This window comes from Cavenderia fasciculata, assembly GCF_000203815.1.
Source record: "Cavenderia fasciculata unplaced genomic scaffold Scf_EJPB12P01AWP9W-5, whole genome shotgun sequence".
In the NCBI taxonomy this organism is placed as follows: domain Eukaryota; phylum Evosea; class Eumycetozoa; order Acytosteliales; family Cavenderiaceae; genus Cavenderia; species Cavenderia fasciculata.
This window is the reverse complement of record NW_004457703.1, coordinates 599084-618917: the sequence shown is the minus strand read 5'-3', so window position 1 is coordinate 618917 and position 19834 is coordinate 599084. Positions and strand designations below refer to the sequence as shown.

At 32.0% G+C, this 19834-nt stretch overlaps 6 protein-coding genes across 6 annotated transcripts; 3 read left to right on the top strand and 3 right to left on the bottom strand.

Annotated features, from left to right (window-relative positions):
* Positions 1 to 78: 78 nt before the first annotated feature.
* On the top strand, positions 79 to 2620 carry DFA_06843 (uncharacterized protein; the record flags this gene model as incomplete). The annotated part of the gene is made up of 7 exons (XM_004366160.1): positions 79 to 190; positions 370 to 703; positions 789 to 916; positions 992 to 1270; positions 1363 to 1953; positions 2175 to 2436; positions 2611 to 2620. The coding sequence occupies 7 exons, from the start codon at positions 79 to 81 to the stop codon at positions 2618 to 2620; spliced, it is 1716 nt and encodes a 571-aa protein (XP_004366217.1).
* Positions 2621 to 2863: 243 nt separating this feature from the next.
* DFA_06842 (uncharacterized protein) lies at positions 2864 to 3007 on the bottom strand (the record flags this gene model as incomplete). The annotated part of the gene is made up of 1 exon (XM_004366159.1): positions 2864 to 3007. The coding sequence occupies one exon, from the start codon at positions 3005 to 3007 to the stop codon at positions 2864 to 2866; it is 144 nt and encodes a 47-aa protein (XP_004366216.1).
* A 497-nt stretch (positions 3008 to 3504) lies between these two features.
* Positions 3505 to 3678, top strand: DFA_06841 (uncharacterized protein; the record flags this gene model as incomplete). Its single annotated transcript, XM_004366158.1, has 1 exon — positions 3505 to 3678. One exon carries the CDS (start codon positions 3505 to 3507, stop codon positions 3676 to 3678), a length of 174 nt encoding a protein of 57 aa, XP_004366215.1.
* A 270-nt stretch (positions 3679 to 3948) lies between these two features.
* Positions 3949 to 7795, bottom strand: DFA_06840 (uncharacterized protein; the record flags this gene model as incomplete). The annotated part of the gene is made up of 9 exons (XM_004366157.1): positions 3949 to 4017; positions 4095 to 4508; positions 4620 to 4993; positions 5097 to 5369; positions 5447 to 5799; positions 5848 to 5998; positions 6070 to 6630; positions 6696 to 7225; positions 7332 to 7795. The coding sequence occupies 9 exons, from the start codon at positions 7793 to 7795 to the stop codon at positions 3949 to 3951; spliced, it is 3189 nt and encodes a 1062-aa protein (XP_004366214.1).
* An 819-nt stretch (positions 7796 to 8614) lies between these two features.
* On the top strand, positions 8615 to 11071 carry DFA_06839 (uncharacterized protein; the record flags this gene model as incomplete). The annotated part of the gene is made up of 8 exons (XM_004366156.1): positions 8615 to 8678; positions 8758 to 8822; positions 9014 to 9228; positions 9477 to 9506; positions 9591 to 9794; positions 10149 to 10414; positions 10494 to 10611; positions 10690 to 11071. 8 exons carry the CDS (start codon positions 8615 to 8617, stop codon positions 11069 to 11071), a joined length of 1344 nt encoding a protein of 447 aa, XP_004366213.1.
* A 431-nt stretch (positions 11072 to 11502) lies between these two features.
* DFA_06838 (uncharacterized protein) lies at positions 11503 to 19762 on the bottom strand (the record flags this gene model as incomplete). Its single annotated transcript, XM_004366155.1, has 15 exons — positions 11503 to 12596; positions 12678 to 12944; positions 13028 to 13573; positions 13659 to 14210; positions 14298 to 14845; positions 15011 to 15439; positions 15804 to 16173; positions 16264 to 16806; positions 16883 to 17170; positions 17247 to 17762; positions 17863 to 18402; positions 18490 to 19049; positions 19124 to 19205; positions 19266 to 19556; positions 19714 to 19762. The coding sequence occupies 15 exons, from the start codon at positions 19760 to 19762 to the stop codon at positions 11503 to 11505; spliced, it is 6675 nt and encodes a 2224-aa protein (XP_004366212.1).
* Positions 19763 to 19834: the final 72 nt, after the last annotated feature.

Here is a 19834-nt window from a genome sequence, read left to right as displayed (position 1 = left end):
CCTCAAAACCAACACACAAAGGTTATTTTTTATCTTTTACTTTTATATAAATATATATATTATAAAACAAATACAAGTATGAATAACAGTATTATTTATATACTTCGAATATTATTTGGAATATTAGTTCTAGTAATAGTCAACAATCATCTCAATAGTTTTGGATTCGGACAAACTCAAATTCCTACAGGTATGTTACAATGTAGATTCTAATCTTCAAATCAAAATGTTGGCTATATATTGGTTCACCTCTTATTCAAACTTGATTTGATAAATATTTAGACCGTAGGTATTACTATTAGAATCAATGAACTGGTCCATTTATTCATTATCTTTCATCTAATACTATTGTATTTGTTTTTTGTTTAGCTTTAATTATTAGTGATCCAAAAATTTTAAACATCAAGACAAAGATTGTTGATTTTACATTTTCAGTGCCAAGCGAGAATGGCATGGTATTTTGTAACATTTCTTTAAATAATACAATGACCTACACCGAAGTTAGGTTTAGTGACGTGACAAATCGATTAATTTCAATTAATCTACCATCTGGGACAACAACAAATGTTGGGCTAGTTGCTTATGATTTTTATGGTGTTTCCAACACTTTATATTTCAAAGTGACAACCTATCCAGTCATCTCGAATCTCACAAAGCAGGTTCTTCAAGCATACGACCTTTCAACCAACGATCCCAATGATTGGTATCTTGAATTGACGGCACTCAGATGGAGGTGTACCAGGTGATTCGAATTATTCATTATGGTCTACAATCAATTATCTACCAAGGACAATGTATAACGGCAGTATCATCTATTACATGCCAGATTTTGTCACTGATCCTCAAAATTTATCCTTGATGGTTAATAATGATGGTACCGATTTAACCCTTTATACTCAAATTACCTTTTATTATTGTAAGTAAATAGAAAAAAAAAGAATAGGAAGAAGAGCTATATTCTATTTCTTTCATTTTCTAATTATTTATTTAGTTCCAACTATAAATTCAACCAATTCAACAAGTGATTATGAATCAATTTATTTGACATGGATTAGTGATGGTGGAATGCCAGGTAATATTACTTATCAAGTATCTGTATCCAATCCAAAATCATCGATTCAAGTACCGTTGGTTTGGTGTTCAGGTGCCAATATTAATTCATGTCTTATCACTGGATTGACTTCAAATACTGAATATTCTGTGGATATTAAAATGTCATCTATTCAATTCTTACCAATCAATCAAACTATTTTAGTTTCAACTTTACAACGTATGAAGTAAATTAAAAAAAATAGCAAAATAACAAAAATCAAATTTGATTAAAAATCAATGACTAATAATTAATTATTGTATTTAATTTAGATCCAAATAATTATACATGTATTGATCGCCAAGGAATTAATAATACAATTGAATGTAATGGATTTGGTGAATGTTTGAATAGAACATGTCGATGTGTGAATAATAGAGTTGGACTTTATTGTGGTACTGTAAAACCTGGTGGTGGTGGTGGAAATGGTGATGGTGGAAGGGATTGGGATAGTCACGTCGAACCATCACTAAACAACCCAAAAATAGTCACCAACAATGCAGATATATTTTATCAATTTGTAGTTTCACAAATTAGAGAACTCGATGTTGACCAAAATATTATCAAGTCATTGGATTTAACAACTCTCAACTGGGAAATGACAAATCAAACCAATCAACCAACCAACATATCACCTTTAATTTTACTTAATAATTGGATATATTCAACAAATAGTGATGGTTCTTTCTACAATACTATTAAAATTACATTTTCACAATATGTACAACAACAAGAAGAGGAGGATGATGAAGAAGAAGAGGAAACAACTCCAAAAGACATTCGAGTTACATTTGCAGGTCAATTATTTTATTTGGCAGTTGGATCGATTAAATATACAATTGAAATTGAAGGTTGGAGTTTTGGTAATAGATTAAATACTCTTGAATTGGTTACCAATATAACTCAACCATACAACTATAAATGTGGACAAGAAGATTACAACAATAATATATTATCAACCAACTCTACAGAATTCACATCATTTTTAATTGGAAATGATCAATTTATATTGGTCAAACTAATTAGCCGTGCATTATTGGATGATATCCCTCGAAAGATATCAAATCGAATTGAATACTCTAAGAAAAATCTCAACAACACATGTCCTACAGTTTTATTACAACGATACCATACTTTAATCTTAATGCTGTATTTGATCCAGATCTTCAATTGATGATCAATGTTGATACCATTAACCAATTTTTGACAACACCATCAAAAAAATGGAAGATTATTGTTGGTGTAGTCATTGGTGTTGCTACTTTGATTTCAATTTCGATTGCCACTATTATCTATAAAATCAAAATGGATAAAGAAAAAAAGTACAAGGCTCGTTTACAATTAAGGTTAAAGTTACTAGAATTATCAAGAAGATACAGCCAAAAAATCCTCCAAAAGTGTTAAAATATTCCATTAAATCATTGTACAATTAATTAAATAAAAAAGAAAAATGTTAGAAAATAATCATATATTGATAGATTTATTTATTTATTTATTGTTCTCAATTTTTTGCTTTTTAGAACCATCTGAGCAAAACTTGTTGGGGAAAGAACAACATCAGGGAGAATCTACTTGTTTAGTTTAGATTACTCAATCAACTCTCTCTCTCTCTCTCTCTCTACCATTCATCATACCAGTTTATAACTTCCTATTAAAATTGTTTTTTGTCAAACATTAAATTAACATTCTTTTTTTCTAAACTACCAGTCAGGAGGATTTGTGGACCTTTTATTGAGACAAACACCAAATGTCACACTGGCTGGTAATACCTTTTTAGGTACCCAAGCGGGATGATGTCATAATATCCAATGGTGTTGGTACACCCCCATCACCTCTACAGATTTGTTTAACAGATGATCCAATGATTATAATCATTGGACATTTTAAATTAGCAAATATGGAAATATGACCACTCATCTTTGTCTTCTGAAATATATGAGAGGGGGGAAGAGGGATAGAGAGATAGAGGGATAGAGAGTAGTATATATAGAGGATACAGGGTAGGGGTTGATAACCTATTGATGGAAGAAAAAGGTTTAATTTAAAAGTCAAAGAAAGTTTACCAACTATTTTTCTCCATTTAAACCTTGAATTGAATTTCAACATTCTCATCATTCCATTCTTCATTATCTTATCTTAATTTTTAATTAAATATTTAATAAATAATACAATTCAATCTTATCTTATCGAACAAATTATATTTTATCCAAAAGAGATGTCAACCAATTCAAAAATTTTAAATCCTGGAGGGAATTCGAATTCCCAGAGTGGGGAGAACCCTCATGTATGTTTAAAATAAAAAAGAAATCCAATAATAATAATTTTTTATTTTATTACTAATAGTCCCCTTTTTTTTTCATCATCATTTTGTTTTCTTTTATCATTCCTTCCTTTTATAAACCTAAACCTCAGCAATGACCTCCGCCCAGACAAACAACACAGTCAGAGCCCTCCGCCAGGAAAACCAAGCAATCAGGGATGCCTTGGCTCAGGAAAGACAGTTAAGAGAACAACAACAAAAAGTGATTGAAGATCTCAGAACTCAACTTCAAGCTTTTTTAGCTGCTCAAAATCCCCCAAATACTTAAATCACAAGAATTAGCTTCCATTCCATTTATTTCTACTAGTGATATTGTTTTTTTTCACCTACTGTGGTTTTTTTTTTCAACAATAATCAAGTACTTTATGACATAACATACAATCATCGTTTAAATATTAAATAAATACAATCGCATTCATTTTTTGTTAAAAAGAAATAGAAAAACCATTGATGAGTTGACACATAGAAAAATTGAATTACTATAGTATATTAACACATGCATATATAGTTCTAACAAACGATGGTCCAATTTATTAATTTAATTAGGAGTATTTATTGTTGTAGCTGTAAAAGTAAATACACCACCACCACCATCACTACTGGCTATCTACTTTCTTTTGAATGGTATCATAGTTGTCATCATGTTTATCATCCTCTTTTTCTTTGTTTCTATTATCTCTTTACCAACAATTGCATGTCTGGATCGAGGGTGGCTCGACTGTTGAAATTGGGAACAAGTGTGATGACACTCAATTGTTCTTCTTCTCCAGTAACTTGAATTTGTTCAACTCTATAAGATATCTTTCTTGGAATATCATCCAATAATGCACGATTAATTAATTTACCCAATACTGCTGAATCTTTACCAAGATAGAATGAGGTAAATTCAGTGGCATTGTTGATAATATTATTAAAAGATCCATCATCATTTTCTTTATCACTACACTCTCCATAATCAATAATTGGTTGAGATACGTTGGTGACCAATTGAAGAGTATTTAATCTACTATTAAATTCCCAACCATCAATATCGATTGTATATTTGAGTAATCCAATATCAATATAAAATGTTTGACTTGCAAATGTGATTGGAATCTTCTTATCTCCTTGATTAATATCTTTAGTATTATTGAATTGTAAAAATGTAATATTGATTGAATTAAAGTTGGTGTTTACTTTTGGTAATGTTCAATAATTCCAATAATTAACAACAATTGATGGTGATATTGATGTTGCTTGATTGCTTTGATTGGACAGTGTCCAATTGAATGATGTTAGGTCGATCAGTTTAATTATTTGATCATCAATATCGACCTCTCTAATTTGTGATATAACAAATTTATAATATGAATTGTCATTGGTGATTATAATTTCTGGGATCCCTGGATTTGGATCAATTGTTGATCCTCCACCACCACCACCATTTGTTCCATTTCCATTTCCACCTGGAATAACGATTTCACAATAGATACCAGTTCTTGAATCATCACATAAACAAGTACTGTCAATACATTGACCATGACCATTACAATCAACTTGACTATTTCCATTATTATAATCAACACATGTTACATTATATGGATCTATTAATAATAAATAAAAAAGGAATAGGATTAACAATAAATCAATCAAATAATTAATTAGCTATTATTATTATTATTTTAAAACTTAACAGTTTAATCTTACATTTTTTAGTTTGCAAGTCGATATTTAAAACAACTGGATCAAATATTGGGGATAGCATTTGAATTTCAAATGAATAATTTGTTTGTGATACCAATCCAGTGATGAGACATGAATTAATATTCATTCCACTGCACCATACATACGGCGAATTTCTAGTGTCAGAGGGAATACTCGATACTTGATAGGTAATATTACCAGGTACACCACCAGTACTATTCCACTCAATAAGGGCTGTTTCAAATTCAGTTGATCCTGTTACATTGATTAAAGGGACTATAAATATAAAATAAAAGATTAATAAATCTTCATTTTAATTAACCTCTTTTTTTCTTGTTGATTTATATACTTACAATTATATAAAGAGAATATTGTGGTTGTTGTTAGAATGGATTGAGTATTATTGGCTTGACCTGTAATGGAATAAGGTCCGCTGGGAAGAATAGGGTTGGCATCTGTAAATACTCCCAATTCAGAATAATTTCCTTTTAAAATTTTAGGATAGTCTGAAGTGTACCCATAATTGGTTGCATTGGGAGCACCTCCAATCGAATCGAATCTAATCTCTAAATAGTTACTATTAGGATCGGATGAATTGATTTTTTGGGATACAGTGATTGTAAAATCCGACAATAGAGGATAGGTGGTCATATTGAAATAAAATAGACTTGATTCAACATTTGTAAAGGTGTCCCTCAAGAGTGCACTAAATCGATTAGTAGCACCTGCTTATAGGGATTCTGTGAAATTATACTCTAAAGTATTTGAAGATTGTACTGAAATGGTTGAATCCAGATCGGTAATAATTAAAGAAAAAGTTGGGTTGATATCATTAACTCCAAATAAAACTGATGCCGATGTAATCTCTATTGATTGAATAGTAACATTTTTTATACCAAAATTCACTATAAAGAGAGACAGTAAGAAAATATAATTAATTAATTAATTAATTAAAAAAATGACAAATAATACATACAACCAATAAAAGTATAAAGTTGAGAAGGTGGATAAAGAGTTAATTCATCATTTGTACCGTTGGCAGTAAAGTTGTAAATGGTTGGTGATGGTGACAAGAGTCCAAAGAGATAGGATGAGGTTGAGAGGGACGAGGATGTGAATTGTTGAGTATTGGTTCGAGTGTCTATAATTGAAAGACATGTTGTGCATCCTCCAAAACCAGTTCCAGTGTATTGGAATGAAATGTTGACAGAAGGATAAGGAGATGATTGAGGAGTCAGAGTAAAATTGAATGCTGATATTGGATCTACTAGGTTGACCGTTACTGACAATGTGTCGACAAAACCTGCTATATCAGTCATTTCTACTTTGATTGTCACATTTATGCCTTTTGGTAACATATCAAATACACAATATACAGGTGGACAATTTGAACCGGTATCAAACATCAAAATAGTACCTTGGTCATCCAACAATTCAATATCAAATAGGGGATTTGGGAATCCACCAGTTGGGTCATAACTGAATTCAATTCTCTTTGTTGTTACATCTATTATATTTATAGATTGAATTTTTGGATCTAAATTTGAAATAAAATATATTAATATTAATATCGGATAATTTATAATATTTTGCAGGACTTACAATCAGGTGAATAAAATTCAGATGATACAAGAGTAGTTATATTTTTATCTTGAATATAATTGTATCCATCGATTGTCAAGATAAAATGACCTGTGAAATTCATTGGAGCATTGAAATACATATTGTTGTCCAACATGAATACATATCCAGGTTTGTGATCCCAGGATGTACCATTGGCAGCTTGCCAAGATGCATGTGCATACAATGCAACGTTTGTTAAACCATAAGCAGGTTCCAAGATTGATATACGGCCAAAGGTGACTACATTTACTGAGGGATCAGGCAATGGCGACGAAAAAGTCACCATTCCATTGGCGATACGAGATGAATCAAGTGCTGCACAAAATGACCCATAATTAGAGCTGGTACCTCCAGTACAACCTGTTGGATTGTGTGTTAGAGTGACTCGTGAAACCGTTCCAGTATTGGTTAACATAGTTCTTGTTGGGTAGTCATTCATCATACAACTACTAGGTTTGGCAACAACTCTTTGATAGTCGTAATTGGTAGTCACTGCCATATTACATGTACTATATATTTAGTATGTAAGAGTAGAATAAATGATAGATTAGAAAAGAAATTTAAAATTATATAAATATAAATCCAGTTTTTTTTGATGGTATAGTTTAAACATACAGAACTGTAGTGGGGACTCTTTGGTAGTATAAATAGGATGATGATAAGATGTATGGTGTTTGAGGTTGCCCGATTTTAAAAACCAACCAATATGGTGTAGCAGATGCGTCAGATTTGATACATTTACCTGTCGATTGGTCAAAAGCAATGTTATCAATGGCACCACCACAATTGATTTGATCGTAGGTAGTGTAGAAATAAGGTTGAATATTTTGTATCTGTACACTGAATGTTCCGTAGCTGTAACAAGTGTTGAAACTGAATGAAACTACTTTGAGTGGAGGTTGTGTGGGAAGTCCACCCAATGAACAATCAGTGTTTGCATAGATTATCATTGTCACAAAATCCTTTGTTTGGGTTGATAGTACTGTTTCTTGTGCTGCTACTCGATGATTAGATATTATTGATAATATAAACATTAAAAATAATACTGCTACTGCGATTGCATTGTTTTTGTAAAACATTTTATTCTCCATCTTGAATAAGGATTGAGATAGAGGAGAGATACAAAGACGAACAAAGGTGCGTGTGTGTGTGTGTGTGTGTGTGTGTGTGAGTAGTGATAGATAGAATGGTTCATCAACTAAAATTTCGTTCGTCCAATTGCATTGAGATAAATCTCAGCGTTTTTCGAAACGGCGACGAATAAAAAAACAATTAAAATTTTAATTTTTTCAAATCCGGGAAAACCCCTGAGACATTCATGATCACGAACAATGAAATTCATCACCTTTTAAACGGTGAAGTAAATAATATTCTATTATCTCTATTGTTGATAGATTTATTTTATTGATTTAATACGTGTAAAAAATGCAAAAGATTGGGGGAGAATTGAGATCTGGTCCAATTTAGTTGTTTAATAGTTAAACTAACAAACACCAATTCAACAACCATGGAATAGATCATTATTATTCATCTCAAAGTTTTTTAAATTTAGGAAACTAAAGTAACAATGTTATCATTGTCAGAACAAGAAAATAAATTTGGAAGATTAAAAAAGAATCATTTTCTCATGATATTTTTTGAGATATTTTATGGATCAAACTCAGTTCACTGTTTTGCCATATATAGAAAATGATGATGACTATCATTCATAATGGGCAATGTTCCCTAAAAACATTTTGAAATTTCAAAAGATAAATCACAAACACAAGACAATGATGACCATTATTTTGTTTGTGCTATTCTATTTATCAATCCTCTCTACCAATAATATTGTTGTTATTTGTATGAAACTCTTTCAATATTTATTATCAAGCACCTTGGTGTTGATTTCATTTGTGATGACATCACATTACTCTAGTAAACACTATTTAGTTGATGGTCAGACACTCCCAATCGATCAACGTATGTTGTAAATATCTGATATACTGATATTAAACATAAATTAAATCATCTTATCTTATTACTTTCTTTGTACTCATAGTGAATTCAGCAATATGGTTAAGTCAATTTTATCAATTGAAACCAGCTGTGACAAATGAAAATAATGTTTGTAGCACTACTTCGCTAGGGTTTCAATGCTCAGTAATAGGATCTGAAAAACATATAACAAAATTGTAAGATTGTGCAACAATCATACTAAAGTATAACAATTGAATAGAACCAATCAATTATTTTCTGTTATTAATAATTAAGTGTCGTTTTATAATAGGAATTTATGGGCAAATTATAATGTTCAGACTTTAAACTCATCAATCACTCAATTTATATTCCCTGAAGTAACAAGTATTTTTATTGGAGGCGGAGCCCCAGCCACTCGTAATCCAGGTATCAATCCATTAGATTATTTCAATAGTACTTATCCAAAATGTACAAGTCTAGTATTTTGGAACGATAATAGAGTTACTGAAATTCCAGTCTATTTCAATCAAGCATTTCCAAATCTCAAAACTTTGTATGTTGATTAATTCCACCAACAAAAATTTCTTTATTAACAACAAACCAATGATCATTCTTCATTCATTATATTTTAGGAGATGTCAAGAGTGTTACAACCTGACATCGATTCCAGTATTTTTCAATTCCCCTACTTTACAATCTCTTACATTGACATCGCCAAAACTAATAGATTCTGTAATCTCTTCCAGTTCGTGTGTCGAACTAATTCTATCAATACCAATCAAACATTACCTATCAATTTAGTCAACAACAATTTCCAAATCTTCAAAATTTGTAATTATCTTTTTATCAAATCCATCCCCAACCATCCAACCAACAAACCAATATTCATTTATTTATTCATTTTCTTACTTTTAGGACAATATTATCATTGAGCATTAGTCCAAACCAAGTCCTAACCATTCAAGTTGATTCCCCACTCATTAGCTTATCGCATACAAAAATCTACTCTGACAGTGACCCAACAGATGATGATATCTATTCTGATAATTGGAATAGTGGAGAACCATCTGGTGGTTTTATCAATCCTATATTCTCATACCCAAACTCGATTAAATCACTGTAAATACATTCTTGTTGGAAAAAAATGAATATTTATTTATCTATACTTACCAAATTAATTATCCAATTACTTTTAGAACTATTAGTATGGCTACATCCCCCTCCTTTCATTAGATAGTATTTTTGGAGAAATGAAAAATTTAGAAAGTCTGTAAGTTGATGAAGTTCTTTAATCTTCTTTTCTGCAAAAGGATAGAAAATAATCATTATTTAATTTATTTTAGCTTAATGTATGACGGGAGCGGAACCCTTCCATTTGATAAACCTCTCCCAACAAATTTATCATATTTAGTATTGTTTATCCATTGTTTTTTATAAGTTATTATTTATTTATTTACCTTTCTTTACTTCTAGACAAGGTTTATATTTTAATAATAATTTTTCAGGGACTATTCCATCTAATTTCTTTGCAATGAATCCAAATATTAGAGAATTTGCAGTGGCATATAATCCATTCATTCAAGGTATTATTGGAGAGGAATCATGTCATGTCAATATTTTGTCTATTACAAACACTAGTATTAGTTCAGTTCCAGATTGCTGGTGGTGTTTTTACGATGGTATAAAGAACAAAAATTTCGCAACATCCCTTACCAAACCTTCATCCATTGACTGTCCTGGTAAGATCATGATGTCTTTAAAAAATATTATATCAAAATCTAATCGAAATCATCTAAATATATATATATATATTTATAGGTCCTCAATTGAAAAGTACTGAACTATTTTCAGTCAATCAAAGTGTAACGATTGTTGGTAATAATATAGGTTGGGGTGATTTTTATCTAGATCTTGTAGTGGCCAATAGAATAGTAGTGTAATTATTTCGAGATAAACAATGTTTGTTCATTGATTTTTCTTTCTTGTGATATTCATTATTGTATTATTTCTATAGAGGAAATCATTTTAAAATTCCAAGAGGAACTACTCAATATGTACAAGTTGTATTTTCAGTTCGTCCAAATATTTGGGCACCGGTGAATGTAACATGTATTGATTTTTCAGTCAATAATGTTACATTGGATCTTCAAACCAATCAAGAGATGATTGTAAATTATGATTATGCTACTCCAAAATATCCACCAAATGTAAATGTTGGAAATAGTTTACAATCTCTACAATCAATCAATTCAAAATATTGTTTCACAGGATGCCAAGCAATATATACTATTCCATCACCATTTAATTTTGATACAATGATGGATATCAATTTCTTTACCTCATTACAATCACAATCCTTTGTTGATTCTAGTATCATTATTATCAAAGGTAAGTAATATATATCAATTATTCATCAATCATCTTTTGACTTTTTTCCCTAATTCTCACCCTCCATTTTATAGATACTATTATAACATCAGCTAATTTACAATCAAATCAAACACTTTTATTATTTGGATATTTTGGAAACAATTCAACCGGTGGAAGTGTATTGATCAATAATACAATCAATTGTGTCATTGCAACAACAACACTGACATTTATTAATTGTACACTCGATCAAATACTAATCAGTGGTCCTGCAACCATCTCTGTATCAGTTACAAATGGAAATTATTCATCGTCATCATTATTATTCATTCCATATCCACAAACATCAAATAATGATTCTGGATCAGGATCAGGATCAGACAAAAACAAATGGAAAATTATAGTTGGAGTAGTTGTTGGAGCGGTTTATAAAATAAATAATATCATAAATATTGTTTTATTCATTTTCATTAAACACCTTTAATTTGTTTGCAAATTTTTTGTTTAAATTTTTAGCAATCAGTTTCTTTTTGTACAACACAATAGATGTTGTGACAATGGCAGCGGCTGCAACACCACCAACAACCACGCCAACTGCGATCCTCCATGTATTGGAATTTGAGTTACAATGTTCATCTTGGGTGGGACTGATCAAAAGTTGGAGATCAGGATCGAGAGTGGCTGAATATTGAAAATAAGGAACTAAAGTTACGAATGTCAATGTTTGTGTATTCCTATTGTCACTTTGGGTGTTATTGCTATTTTCAATGGCAAATTTAATACGTCTTGGTATTTCATCCAATAATGCACGATTGATGAATTTACCCAATACTGCTGACTTTTTTCCAAGATAGAATGAAGTATATTCGGCTGAATTTGTGACTGTGTTTTCTAGTGACTCGTCATCACCACATCCACTGTCACTTTTAGGTTGAGTAATGTTGGTCAGGATTTGAAGAGTATTTAATCGACTGTTGAAATTCCATCCTTCAATATTGACTGTATATTTGAGTGATCCAACATCAATATAAAAGGTTTGGTTTGCAAACAACACTGGTATTTTTGGTTGGTCAGTCGTGTTGTTGGTTGTCGAGCCAGGTCTTTGTTGGTATTGAGTAAATGTGATACCCATCTTATCGAAATACTCCAAACTATTATTATTATTGTATTTCCATTGATTCAATATGATTGATGGTGATACTGGTGTATCTTGATTGGTCTGGTTGTCAAGAGTCCAATTCATGGCTGTCAAATCCAAAGTCTTTACAATTTGGTCGTCCAAATCAACCTCTCTAATTTGCCAAAATGTAAATTGATACGATACATCTTGTTCTACAATAATTATATAAGGGTTGGTTGGATTTGGTTCAATGTTGCCACCATTATTGGTACCATTATTTCCACCACCTCCAGGATTCTTTTCCGTTTCACAATAAATACCAACTCTATTACCAACACATAAACATGTTCCATTCAAGCATTGACCAAATCCATTACAAAATACATTTAAATTTACTCCTTTTGGATCAATACATGTTTCATTTTCAGTATCTATAAAATTAAAAATAATAATAAATATTAATAAATAATAAATATAAATCTATTTGATTAGGGAATTTAATTTTGACTTGCACTTTAAAGTTTGAGTTTGATTAATTTTAAAAATATCATCAAATTGAACAGATTTCATTGTTAATCTAACTGTATAACTAGAGTCTGGGATGAGACCAGTTATATTACAATATGAATTATTGGTTACACAAACAACAGATTGTTGTTCATCTGCATTATCCAAAGATACTTGGAATTGGATAGATCCAGGCATACCTCCACTTGAATTCCAAGTCACATATAAATTTTCATATCCTTGTTGAATGTTTAATTCATTAATTAATGGATCTACATTAAAAATATATATATATCAATAAAATTTGAAATTAAAATAATTCTTGCGTGTTGTAATTTTTTTCTACACTACTTACACTCATAAATTGTTATGTTTCTAATTGATGAAAGTATAGTTCCATCATTTTCAATTGTAATATTTAAAATCGATGGATTTGGTGAAATGACAACATTATCAATTACGATGTAATTGATGTTGATATTTGTCATAATGTTACCAAAACCACTGTATTGAACATAGTATTTTGTATCGTTTGGGACACCATCATCAGTTTGAACTGAAATGTATAGGATTGATTGAGATTGATCTGATTCATTCCTTCTCTGAATAGGAGCAAATCTCAAATTGGAAATAGTGACATAGGACTGGAATTGCAGTGTAGAAAATGCTGATCGACGATCACCTTGAACGATTTGTACTTTGATGTTTTGAATTGAACCTGGTGGGTTGGGAAGTGTGATGATACTGGTCAATGTAGTATAGGTGTCGAAAAGTGTCGATTCGAGACTTGGATATACATTGACTTGGTATCCCTCTGTAGGATATATTCCAATTGCCTCGATTGCTAAAGTAGCAGTTTTTGTTTTAATCGCTTCTACTACACAACTACTAATTGTAATAGCTAGTAAAGAAGAAGAAGAAGAAGAAGAAGAAGGAATATTAATATAAATATATTTGTTTGTTTGTTTGTTTTTTTTGGTACATACCTCCAAGCCAATCAAAATAAATTAGAGTAGTTAAATAGATAACATCGTTCATTGCTACAAAATCTACTCGATAAGTTCCAATCGCAACCAAAGGCAATATAAGGTACCCTGGTGACGATGGGAGGTTTGTAAAGGTGCTCACTACTGCCGAGGTTTGATTATTAGTGATGGTTACGTTGAATGTAGTTGGACCATAGCCACCGGTTCCAACGCGATAGGTAATATTGACACCATTTTGGACGATCAAAGCTTTTCCAGATATAAAATTAATTTGAGGCAAGAGGTTGACGGTAGCCGCGTTGGCTGGTGAGCTGTAGCCACGGCTGTTAACCAACACTGAATAAGTTATTGTAGAGCCTGGGTTGTTTGTTTTCAACACACAAGTTGTAGTGGTTGCACATTCTGGATAACTAGCCATCGCAGTCGATGGCGATGTTGAGGTGACAGTATAGGTATTTCCAGTTGTATCTGTATACCCTCCAATCGAAGAGTATGAAATAGTTATAGTAGATGTAGTCTTGCTAACAACATTTACACTAGATATTGTTGGATCTAAAATATTCAATATTAAATAACAAAAATATTAATATTAATTAATAATGACACTAATTATTATTTTGAGATAGAGGAGATACATACAAACAGGGATTGTATAGAAATCAGATTGGATTGGAGTAGGAGCAATATTGTTGATATAATCATACCCCATCCATTTGATGGTAAGTTTAAATTGTAGGTTGTTGGGTACACCTGTCAATACGACAGTGTCTCGGATTTGGTAGACATAGGTTGGATTGTGAGTGTATGTACTCCCATTGATTGCAACGTAAAATTCAAATTGAACATAGTCGGTTGATTTGGTTTGGTATCCAAAATCAATGTTGGTGATATTGATCGTGTCGTAGGTGACTGGAGTGACAATTGGTATCTTGGGGACTGGACCACCGGCTCTAAAAGCTCTTGATATTCTGTATCCATCGTAAAAGCCTGGACATCCAGATGGATAGTTTGTGAATACCGTGGATGTACATTGGTCGGTACCAGTCATGCTCAACTGAGCAGATGTGGCAGTACCACTACCCGTCATAAACCCAGCATACAATGAATAGTCATCCGCTGCACAAATATTAGTTCTAACTATATTTCTTGAATTAACATAAACATTTGGTAAATCTGCATTACATGAACTAAAAATAATTATAAAATAAAATAAAATAATTAATATTTATCATTTGATATCTTTTGATGACTTTTTTTTTAATATTTATACATACAATGGAAACTTTTCAAAATAGAGAGTATTTATATCATCAATGGGGATTTGTGGGAGGCCCATTTGGTAGATGATATACTTTAAGTTTGGTGCATTGGTGGATCTGGTGGAGCAAGTGACCTGAGTTGGGTTGAACATGATGAAAGGGCCTGCTGGTGACTGACACGTTGTGTCAAGAGCGTGCAAGCCGTGAGAGAGAGCGGTGGGACTAATCAAAGAGATTCTCAAGCTGTTTTGGTCGTATGGGTAGCAATAATTGGGCATAAAAGAGACTACTTTTTCGGGCTTATCAGTGGGGACTTGACTAAGTGCACATCCACTCGATGAATAAACCTTTAGATTTGCAAACGTGTAATTTGAAAGTAGTATCTTTGGTGTCTCTACTAATGGGCCTGCTGCCATTACCACACTGTTAAAACTACATAGAATAATAAATACTATCTGTATAATTGCAACTATCACTGTATAATGACTAAATCTTGAACTTATTATCATCCTATCCCTATCTCTTTTTTTATATAAATACAGTAACTGAATGAATGAATGAACGAATGATTTGTTCTAGCTCATTCATTCATGATCTGTTTGACATCATCTCGTGTAGAATGTTCAAATCATTTAAATATCTAAAGTCATTGAAGATTTTTTTTTTTATAAAAATATCTTGGTGCAACTTCGTTCGTCTCAGATGGGTTATGGGGACCTTCGAACATTAATAAATATATTTATCTGTGAATGATTAAGTCTGTTTTCTAGAATATATAGCAACAACAACAACCCTGTGAGTGGTAATATACGTTGATAATAATGATTTGATTTATATTTGTTTATCTGATATTCTTTTTAATTTGGCTTGGTAAAGCTTTGCAGACGATTTCTTTTTGAATAATATGATAGAAGTTGTTGCGATTGCAATTGCAACCACGCCACCAATAACAACACCTACAATGATCTTCCACGTATTGGATTTGGGTGAGCAGTCACCCTCTGGATCTGAATTGATTAAAAGGTCAAATTGTGGGTCGAGTGTTGCTTTGTAATTAAAGTTGGGGATGAGTGTAATGATACTGAGTATTTGTTTTGGTGTGGTTGAATTATTGTTATTATTATTATCTGTTGAAAGTTGTACTTTATATGAAATCTTTCTTGGTAGTTCATCCAATAATGCACGATTAATTAATTTACCAACTACAAATTGATCCTCTCCAACATAGACTGATGTAAACTCTGTTGAATTGGTGACTATATTATTAAAATCAATCAATTCTCCACATCCATCATTTCGTTGTGGTTGTGTGATATTTGTTATTAATTCAAGTGTATTTAATCTACTATCAAATTCCCAACCATCAATATCAATTGTATATTTCATCGAACCAACATCTAAATAAAATAATTGACCTGCAAATGTCAATGGTATCTTTGACTGTGATTGGCTGTCTGATGTTGATTTAAATTGTAAAAATGTAATATTGACTGAATTGAAATAACTATTATTCGAGGTCATATAAATCCAATTACTTTGAATAAATGAAGTGTTGTAGATTGATGTTTGGTTGGAAAGTGTCCAGTTGAGTGTTGTCAAATCCACCATCTTTACTACGTTGTCGCCAATATCAACCTCTCTGATTTGTGAAATAACAAATTCATAAAATATGTTTTTGTTGTTGATTATAATCTCTGGTTTTGATGGGTTTGGATCTACATTGGTTCCATTACCACTGTTTCCACCTTGATCAGTTGTTTGATTTTGGCAATAAATACCAATTCTATTTTTATCACATAAGCATGTGCCATTCAAACATTGACCAAATCCATTACAATCAATTGTATTATTTACTCCATTCATATCAATACAAGTTAAACTATTTGGATCTAAAATTAAAATAAATAAATAAATAAATAAATAAATTCTTTTAAATAAATAGATTTAAATAATAATAATACATACATGTTAAAGTTGAATTAAATAATGTAAATGTGAATGGATCAAATTGAGTTGAATACATTGTAATGTTGAATCCGTAAAAAGTATTTGATGTCAAACCAGTAACAAGACATTCTGTTATGTTAGGACTCCTACACCATTGTACACCACTTGCTCCTCCTCCTCCTCCTTGATTAGGATTAAATACTGTAACTGTATATAGTATGTTACCAGGCATACCACCACTACCACTCCATTTCAAATCAATGGTTTCATAATCGCTATTAACAATTACATTATCAATTAATGGAACTATAATAAATTTAAATTAAATTAATATTTTAATATTTTAATATTGAATTAATTAATTGATTGATTTGATACTTACAATTATAAAGTTTAAAATTATATACTCGAGTGTCAATTGAAACATCATTTACAACCTTGATTGGAACTTGGTATGGACCACTTGGATAAGTTAGATTATATCCAATGATCGTGTTGTTTTTGTTTATGGAAGAAGAATAAGGGAATTCTGTGGTGAAAAAGTAAAATGACGAGTTTGGTATACCACCCTCTGAAAAGGCTTCGATTTGTAAAGTGGCAGTACCATAGGAATCTTTTCGTTGGGTAGCCCTTGGCGACAGCAAAGAGACTAGTGGATATGTGGTAAAACTGAATGGCATGGTGTTAGAGATTCGCAAGTCTTCGAAAATCTGTACCGTCCAATTGTATTGGGTGGCTGGTTGTAAAGGTTGAATCGAAAAGCTAGGGGATATCCATTCGTTAAAAGGTTGAATCATTACTTTAACATTTGACATATTATGAACATTGCTCGCAAAGATTGATCCAATAAATATATCAATACCAACTTTTACAAAAATAACTTTTTCAATCTTTAAATCTAAAATTGAAAAATAAAATATTAATAATTAGATATTAGATATTATTAATATATTTTGTAATTTAATTAATTGTTTTGTTGAACAATGTATGTAACATACCTCCTTGATAATAAATAGTGGTTGGACCTACTTCTAAACGAGTTCCATCGTTTTCAGCAAACCCCAAGATTGTGTAGTTGCCAGGTTGGTATAGTCGAACTGTGATAGAATTGGTGAATGGCAAGGCGGTGTAGGTGGTTGTGTTAAGTAGTAGGTGGTTGTGCACGTTAAGTGAATAGGTGGTTGGTCCAGACCCCATACCAGCAACCGTGTAATGATACGAAATGCCTCCAGACACTGCTTGACCTGTCATTGTTAGGTTGGCAATGGGCAGCAACAATTCGACGGGATACGGACCAAATAAATTAGTCTTTCCGAAATTAGTCACTCCAACGGTAAGACTGACAATCGAACCAGGTGGAAACCCACCAATAACACATGTTGTTGTATAGTTGCATTGATAATGTGTGGTTGTCGTAGACGGTGTGATCGATGTCACAATTTGATATACATTCAAATTATCGAATCCACCAACTGTAGTATACGTTAAATTCATCGTTGTAGTTGTCACACTTCTCTTTATAGTTGCAATCTTTGGATCTAAAATTTAAAAAAGTAAATCAATCAAACAATTAATATTAAATACAATAATAATAATAATAATAATTTATATTTTGATATACATACAGGCAGGAATATTAAAATTGGCAGTGTTTGTAGAAGGACCTATTAATCCGTTGACATGGTCACTTCCATGAGCACTGATGAGACAACGTCCAGTAAAGTTTGCATTGAGTCCTGTGATGGTGACATTTTGATCGAGCTTGTACACATAGTTTGTGTTGAAAAATGTACCGTTGATGTCTTGCATGGCCACTGCTATGTATTGGGTTGATTGTTGTTGGTATGGGAATACAAAGTCGATAAATTGGAGTCGAATAGCATCGTACCCTAGGACAATGACATTGGGGATGGCAGGGACAGGTAGAGGGACAGTCGCATTACCCTTGAATGCGCTCAAAATCTTGACGGGCTCGGGTGTGTCGACCGGACATGCTACAGTCCACGTCGTTGATTTACTCATCATACACTGTGATGCATTGTAGGCCAATTGAATCGACGACAATGTGCCATCACCAGACAACAAGCTGGTGTATTCCGTATCACCAAATGTACATGTATTTGGTAACACCACCGTTCTCGATACTCCAAACGATCCATTATCATTCAAAATAGAACCGCATGTTCTAATACAAATACAAATATAAAGTAAGTAATGATGATCATCATCATTTGTATGATATATATATATTATACATACGGATCACCATTTGAAAAAGTAGAAGGAATGTTTTCATAGTAGAGGTAGGGAGGTGAATTGGTGATGGGTAGTTGAGGAGGACCTATGTTGAATACATAGTTCTTTGGGATGAGTTGGTTGGGGTTGGTGGTGCAGTACACACCAGGGTTGTATGTGAATTGAAAGGTAGTGACGAGGTTGAGACAGTTCCAACTAGCATACTCGTTGTAACTAAACAATAGACTGTTTACAATGTACATTGCAACGCTTGTGTGGTTGGGATAGTTGTAACATTGGCCTGGCAAGAATGAAACAACCTTTTCGGGCTTGCCTGTCGGACTTTGGTTCATTGGGCAGTCTGCAGGATTGTATACAAGCATATTGATAAATAGTGCATTTGAACCTGATGATACCCTAGGTGACGCTGTATAACTATAGTTTACTTGTCCTGATACTAGTAATACATTATTATTATTATTATCTCTGCTACTGATAATCACGAGTATGATGATCGTGATGATATATACATATATAAATAATGGTGATGATGATTTGTTGGTGTACAACATTGCAACTGATGAATGATAGATTGTGAGGAGCGCTATATGTACATGTATCTCTAAGAAGATAATGTTGATGAAGATGATAGATAGCTGCCATCTTTATAATAGACGCTCATCATTATAATATTATTTAGTTCCGATAAATATCTAACTAAAACAATGAAGATTT